The 8,397-nt window shown below is 30.5% G+C and overlaps 1 protein-coding gene across 1 annotated transcript; it reads left to right on the plus strand.

The window, feature by feature from the left end:
• The first annotated feature begins 5,718 nt into the window (after positions 1-5,718).
• Positions 5,719-6,901, plus strand: LOC109192662. The gene is made up of 3 exons (XM_019343358.1): positions 5,719-6,065; positions 6,159-6,579; positions 6,703-6,901. Exons 1-3 carry the CDS (start codon positions 5,730-5,732, stop codon positions 6,705-6,707), a joined length of 762 nt encoding a protein of 253 aa, XP_019198903.1. The 5' UTR covers positions 5,719-5,729; the 3' UTR covers positions 6,708-6,901.
• Positions 6,902-8,397: the final 1,496 nt, after the last annotated feature.

Consider the following 8,397-nt stretch of genomic DNA (forward strand, 5'->3'; position numbering starts at 1 on the left):
AAATCTTATATTTTTTTAAAAATTACAAATTGATAAATATCAGTAATTAATTTGTACAATATCATTTCTAATTATAATAATTAAAGAAAAAATAAATAATTCAAATATGTGAAGCAATGATTTCAAAATGAAATTAATCAATCTATACTATTGATTTAATAAAAGTAAATAATAATTTACACCAATCTATATCTATACTATTAATAAAAGTAAAATCTTCCATTAAAATGTCTCTTACCCCTTTTGATACGAGATTGCCCTTCAAGTTCTAGCATAAACAATTCCCGTTGATGCTCTTATATACCATGACTGTCAACAAAAGTCAGGGCCAAACACTAAGTCACATTGAGTTATTACTTAAAAAACCAGTCTTTAATCACGATCAATTTTTCCCGAGTCACCCATCCTGATGGCCTGAAGGTTTTAACTCTACACGAGGATGGACAAATTTATGTTACTACTACCAATGTCATCTACAAAGAGATTTTCAATAATCTGTAATTCAAGCCACTGATATTATAAGGAAAAAATCTTTTACATCAATCTATATCTATACTATAATTTCGGTGTAATTTTATATAGAAATAATAATTTGTTAATTATTATTTACACCACTCTATATCTATACTATTAATAAAAGTAAAATCTTCCATAAAAATAATATTTAATAATTGACAAATTATATTAGGCAATAAAAATTACTATTATAAAATATTTTGTACTATAGACACATATTTTTAATTATTTCGGTTTAATAATATTATATCATATTTATAAAAATTCAAATTAATACTTTTAGTACTATTGAATATTGATTGACTAAAAATTATCTTAATTATTATTAAGACAATTAATAGGTAGAGTTAATTTAATTAGTTTTAATTTCCTTACTAAAATGATTTTTCTTTATTAGTTTCTGATGGGCGATTAATGAAGTGTTTGGGTTGCTGAAAAATATTTTAAAAATAAAAAAAATTTAAAAATTTTTCAACCCATAAACATGTGAAAATTTTATATTTTTAAAAAAGCTACAATTTGATAAATATCATAAATTAATTATTGCAATATTATTTATGTTTACCATGCGAATAATTAATGAAAAAAATTAATAATTCAAATATGTGAACCAATGATTTCAAAATGAAATTAATCTATCTATACTATTAATAAAAGTAAAATCCTCCTTTTCAACATTCCCGCCCAAATTAATATGAATATTAATAAAATAGTCAAAAATTAATAAAGCTTAATTGGTAACAATAATATTTCTAATTGAGTAATTGACTAATTGACTTGAATGAAAAAAGAAATTGTCAAGATCATTGCATTTTAATTATAAAATGAACAAAAATTAAAAATTAGACGGAAATATTTCAATAATATTCTACATGATCAATAAGAAATGCATACTTTAAATTTTAAACAATATAAAGGTAAATTAAAAATATAACGGAAATATTTCAATAAAAATATTATACATCATTCATTAAAAATGGAACGAAAATTTGGTAAAAATATCACTGCATCTAATAGTCTAATTGACTGAAAAAAAAAGAATAATTAGCTGAAAATAAATCTGATATTACTAATTGACTGAAAATATAAAATATTCACTAATTGACTGATATTCTACCATTATATATTTTCACCCGAGTCACCAATCCTGATGGACTGAAGGTGTTAGCTCTAGACGAAGATGGACAAGTTTGTGTTGCTATTACCAACGTTGTCTACAAAGATGTTTCAATAATGTGTAAATACAATCGGTGATATTATGTTTTCATTTTAATGGTAAAATTGCTATATATCTAGACAAAAAATAAATTTTTCATACAAATTAAATGAATTAGGATATCAATTCATTCTTATAACTGAGTTGCTAAAGAACGAGCACATTTGCCTAATTTATAAAAATACTGAACAATGATAAATAACATCTCCAAAGCAACAACATTGCATGCGTACATCTACACATTAGCTATTAATTTGAGCAAATATTTGCACAAATTCAAGTAATGATAACATAAAAACACAAAGAGTCCAAACCATACCTTCAATTTTACTATATAATATTTGATGTTCTAATTTAAATAATTATATATTGATTCATATATTATTAATATATTACAACGAATCCATTCCGTGCATCGCATGGATGCAAATACTAGTGTTAAGAAAAACGACATGTATAAACTTAACACGTTAAAGCCGAGTCAGACTCATAATATTTTTTGACTGCTCAACATGATATGCCATAAGGTACTTGATGTCAAAAATTATTTTTCCTCAAAAGTAAACATTGAATTTTGTATATTTATCTCTAAACCATTTGACAATTGTAATACATACATATATAATAGAGATTGAAAATAAGTAGGGACTACACTATGCCCCACGCGAACTCATCTTAGAATCTTCATTGGATGTGAGGTGATCTCATGTTGACATTTTTTTGGTCGGATCGACATACTTCTCCCTTATCCACTTGTATTACCTACCGGATAATAATAGTCTATATCAACTTCCGTTATGGTTTATTCTCAGTCTTGAATTTTCAATTTTTATCCCTTGTTGTGTCATACATCATCATTATCATAATTGTTGTTATTGTTGTTAATATGTTTTTTCATCCCATTTCATGTCTTATACAAATAATAAGAGATGATTCAATTAAGAGTTAATACCACAAATAGTCCTTTGACTATTGGGGTAGTACTTTTTTTTAGTCCTCAACTTTCAATTCAACCAAAAACACATATTTTGACTTTCATTTCTGACCACATATAGTCCTGCGATCCGTTAAGATTTCTGTTAAATTAGTGTTAAATCTAAGGATGTTATCGTCAAATCAAAGTTGTTAAGCAATTAGGGTATAAATTGATTTCTGGAGTTATAGATTTTGAGAGAACAATTTGTGCTCTCAAAGCTACACTAACGTTACAGGGGAGTGAACTGAATTGAATGAAATAAATTAAGAAATAGAATTAAAAAAAAAAAGAAAAACATTATTAATAAGAAACAAATACTTGTCAACATTACATATTATAAGGGAAATTGCAATACTTATAAGTTATAAGGATCCGTGATGGTCTTAGACAAGTTTGACCCTTAAATTTATATTTTTAAAAATTTAAATAACAGATACGATGTCCTTTTGTCTTAAAAACGGACAGCGTATCTACTTTTATTTTTTATTTTTTAATAAAGAGATACAATATTGTTTTTTTTTTTTTTTAAAAAAAAATCAACATCGTATCTTAAAAAAAAAACAAAATAATAAGGAGACATGACGTGGATTATTTAAAAAAAAAAAAATTAACGCCATTTCTTATTTATTTTTTTAAAAAGTGAAATGAGAAGAAACTGATATCGTTTCACAATTTTTTGTTAAAAAAATGAATAAATAAAAGATGTCGGTTTTTTTTTTTTCAAAAACTTCACGTCATTTCATTATTTCTTAAATGGCATAATACACAAGATTTCTAAAATTGAAGTCGTGTCATTTATTTACTACGTAGTCCAAAACTATTACGCAAAATAAGTAACGTTAAAAGGGTTTTGCAACGTGAAAATGACACAAAAGAGAAGTATTAACTTTTATTAGTTTTTTTACACCAAGAGTTACTCATATAAATTGGTTTGTATACCAAAATTCAAGTTTTTCTCTCTCTTTTTTTTTTTTTTTTTTTTTTTTTCTAGATTTTGTTTATGTGCGTTCTTTTGTGTTGATTTTATGTAAATAAATCTACAAATATTTAATCAAGATTGTTGTATTATTATTTGTGCATAGTTGTAGCACAAATCTATATAGAAATATTCTAAATGTGTCTGTGTCTATATAATAATAATAATAATAATAATAATAATAATAATAATAATAATAATAATAATAATAATAATAACATATACGAGAAAATTTTTATGGTCATTTAATTAATGTGTATTACTATATTTTTTAAAGTACAACTCATACATATATGAGAAAGTTTATAGTGCCAATCAAATGTATATATTCTTGAAGGAGTAATTGAAAATTTGTATATATTCTTTAAAACCATTAAATAATGAGTTCTACTACATAGACTCTCAAAATTCTACTCCCTCCTAACTCCTTGAGGTGGCAAACCATGATTGGTTATTTTCTATCATGTGGGTCCAGAGGAAAATGTCTACATCAAGACCATGTGAGAGGGAGTACAAGTTGGGAGTTTAAAATGGGAGTACACAAAGTATTTTCCTTAAATAATTTTGCGATTGAGCAAATCTAATAGTAAGTGGGACCAAACTTGGCTCATTTGCCAAGGCAAAGTCTTTAAGAGCATCCACTATAGAAAAGAATGAGGAGTTATTTGACAACTGTACTTTTGAGGTGCAAATGCCATGTTGGAGGAGTGAGGTGAAGAGAGAGAGTGGTTATTTATTTATTTATTTATTTATTTTTTTTGCAAATGATGATTTATTTCTCTTCCCAAGGAAGAGAAATAAATGTGAAGACAGCACTTGCTGTGTGCGTTTCGCACACAACAACTGCCACACCAACAAAGAGAAACAAATGTGAATGATGACAGCACTTGATGCGTGCGTTTCGCGCACAGCAACCGCCACGCGGGGCGCATTCAACGCCATTTTTGATTTTTTTGTTTCCTCCCCTTCCCACATTCTCTTTCCTAATCACTCTTACATTCTCCTCCCCTTCCCACCCATGGTCGTATATATCCGTTTTTTATCTAGCAGATCTGTTAAAGATTTATATAGTAATGAGAGTTAATGGTTCAGATGAACTACCATGAAAAGCTTAAATAATATTTGGAGTTGTGGAGTTATAAATATTATTTTAGTTTGGTAGAAAGTAAAATGGGAAATATGTTTTTGTTTGATTGAAACCGAAAGTTCTCATATTGATTCGGGTTTGATAATTGCATTGCTTAACGATTAGATGTACTTTCGTTCTCTTCGTTGGTTACACGAAACTTTGGTTTAGTGTAAAGCATGCATTGTTTTCGGCCAAATGAAGCCTTTAGACTTCACTTTCGGCAAAGTGAAGATTACGATGGTTTAATATGGGATCTTTCGGCCAAATTGGCATCTTTCGTTTAATTTGGCAAATTGGCATCTTTCGGCCAATGAAAGTTAACGTTGGTTTAAAATGTCTGCGTGCATGTAAAATATAAATATATATTATTTATTTATTATGTTGCATTGCATGGTTTCTACATGCATTGAATAATAAATATATATAATATATATTTTACTTTGTTATTTTGTATGCAGTGCATGAACCTACGAAGGTCCATATCATATGAATATATATAATATTCATATATATATTTCTCATGTTTGATATATCAGATAAGATATATCTTATGGAAGTTAAGTTTTAAATTTAAATGATTAACCTCCATGTAACTTCTCCAAACTGCTGTATTTACATCTATAAATACTTGGAGAAATGTCTGAAAAATAGACATGCAATAAACTTGCATTAAACTGAGATATTTCACAGTACTGCATTTCAACAGGAAGTTCTTAAACAAGCAACTTAACAATTTCATCATCTTCTTGTATCCCATAAGATTAAATCTTGAACCTTGTTGCTTTATATAAGGGAGATTTAAAGCTTATAGGAAAGTGATCACACGCCTGAAGATCCTGTTTCCTCACTTCCCTATCATCAAACACTCCATTTTTCTAACAATTTATAAGCTTTAAAATTCTGTTTCTGAGGAAGGATGAGTTCTGGACTTCTGGACTTTGCAACCAACTTCCCTAAGTTGGAGCAGTTTGAAGGCGTGGGCTTCCGTAGGTGGCAGAAGAAGATGAAGTTCCTCCTTGCGGCTCTGAACGTGGCATACGTACTAAGTACCCCAAAGCCGGAGGAACGGGAGGATGAGACTCTTGAGGCTACTCGCCGGAGACTCAAATGGGAGAATGATGACCTTGCTTGCCGCGGCCATATTCTGAACGGTATGTCTGACACCCTCTTTGATATTTATCAGTATGACGAATCCTCAAAGGACCTCTGGGATGTACTTGAAGCAAAGTACATATCTGAGGATGCCTCCAGTAAGAAATTCCTGGTAAGTGAATTCAATGATTATAAAATGGTGGACAATCGTCCGGTCATGGAACAATTCCATGAGATTGTCAGGATACTTGGGCAAATGAGGCAACATGATATGCATATGGATGATTCCATTGCCATAGCCAGTATCATTGATAAGTTGCCCCCTTCCTGGAAAAAGGTACAACGTACCTTAAAGCATAAAAAGGAAGTTCTTACTATGGAACAGTTGGGGGTTGACCTTCGAGTTGAGGAGGGAATCAGACTGCAAGAAAGCAAGAATGCTGGTAATGCAAAGGTCACCGGGGCTTCAGGTTCTGTCATCAACAATGTTGATGAAGGCAAATCAAGTGGGAACCGTAAAGGAAAAGGGAAGCCAGGAAAGACCACAAATTCTTCAAAGTTTAAGAATAAAGGAAAAGGAAAAGGAAAAGCATCTGTTTCATGCTGGGTGTGCAACGGTCCACACTTTAAAAAAGACTGTGAAATTTGGAAGAAAAGAAAGGCACAAATGGAAGGTAAAAATTCTGGTGATCATGGCCAAGGGAAGTGGCCAATGGAAACAAGGTAAAATAATTAATCTTGTTTCTGATAGTACTGAAAATTTCATTGCTATGATATCTGAAATTTGTGTCATGCAGACTGATGACTCGTGGTGGGTTGACACTGGGGCAACCAGACATGTCTGCAAGGATATAAATCTTTATAAGATTTATAAAAGTCTGAATGATGGTCCAAGCCTGTACATGGGAAATGATTCCATGGTGAAAGTCAAAGGCATTGGACAAGTTGAGTTGTTGCTTACTTCAGGAAAGAAGTTGACACTCACAGATGTATATCATGCCCCAGATGTTAGAAAAAATTTAGTTTCTGGCATTGTATTAAACAAGTGTGGTTTTAAACTTGTTTTTGAAGCAGACAGATTTATTTTATCCAAGGCCGGTATCATTGTAGGCCAAGGATTTCTGTCTAACAATATGTTTAAGTTGAATATTAATAATATTGTTGGTTCTGTGTATTCAGTTTGTACATCTTCATTATGGCATTTTCGTTTATGTCATGTGAACCATAAACGTGTATGTGAGATGGCTAAAGATGGATTAATTCCATCCTTTGATCTGAATATGGAACAATGCAGTGCATGCATGTTGAATAAAATAACTAGGAATCCTTTTCCTAGTATAAAAAGGAATTCAATTTTACTTGAATTAATTCACAGTGACTTGTGTGATTTTCATAGCACCCCATCTTTGGGAAATAAAAAATATATAGTCACATTCATTGATGACTATTCAAGACTCTGCTATGTGTACCTCCTGCATTCTAAGGATGAAGCCTTAGAAAATTTTAAAATATTTAAATTGGAGGTGGAATTTCAAACTAGTCAGTTAGTAAAAATATTACGTACTGACAGAGGTGGTGAATATTATGACCCATTATTTTTCCAATCTGTTGGTATCATTCATGAGACCACAGCTCCTTATACACCACAACAAAATGGTGTAGCAGAAAGGAAAAATAGAGTACTCAAAGAAATGGTAAACTGCATGTTATTAGTTTCCAATCTGAGTGAAGGTTTCTGGGGAGAAGCCATGCTAACTGCATGTTATATTCTCAACAGAGTTCCTAACAAAAGAAATAGGGTAACTCCATATGAACTTTGGCACAAAAGAAAACCAAACTTAAATTATTTGAAAGTTTGGGGTTACAGGGCCGTGGTACGGTTGCCGGAACCTAAACGGAAGGCTCTAGGAGAAAAAGGCATAGACTGTATTTTTATAGGATATGCAGAACACAGCAAAGCATACAGGTTCTATGTTATAGAACCAAATGACTTTATTTCGGTTCATACCGTAATAGAGTCCCGAGATGCTATTTTTGATGAAAATCGTTTTTCATCAATAAATAGAACTAAGGATTTAATTCCTAGTTCTAGTGGGACCAAAGTTGATAATCAAATTCATGATCATGCAAGTTCACAGGAACCTGAGCTTAGAAAAAGTAAAAGAACAAGAAAGGAAAAGACATTTGGACCAGATTTCCAAATGTACTTGATAGAAGGATCAAGGGAGTCTACAGAGACTAAAAATCTATATTATTTTAATATAGAGGATGATCCTAATACTTTTGAGGAAGGCATGAATTCTCAAGATGTTGCTTTCTAGAAAGAAGCAATAAATGATGAGATGGATTCTATAATGGGGAATAATACGTGGATTTTAACTAATCCACCAAATGGTTGTAAACCAATAGGCTGCAAGTGGATTTTCAAAAAGAAAATGAAAGTTGACGGTACCATTGATAAATTTAAAGCCAAGCTTGTCGCACAGGGCTTT

This window comes from Ipomoea nil, unplaced genomic scaffold (assembly GCF_001879475.1).
Source record: "Ipomoea nil cultivar Tokyo-kokei standard unplaced genomic scaffold, Asagao_1.1 scaffold1813, whole genome shotgun sequence".
Lineage (NCBI taxonomy): Eukaryota > Viridiplantae > Streptophyta > Magnoliopsida > Solanales > Convolvulaceae > Ipomoea > Ipomoea nil.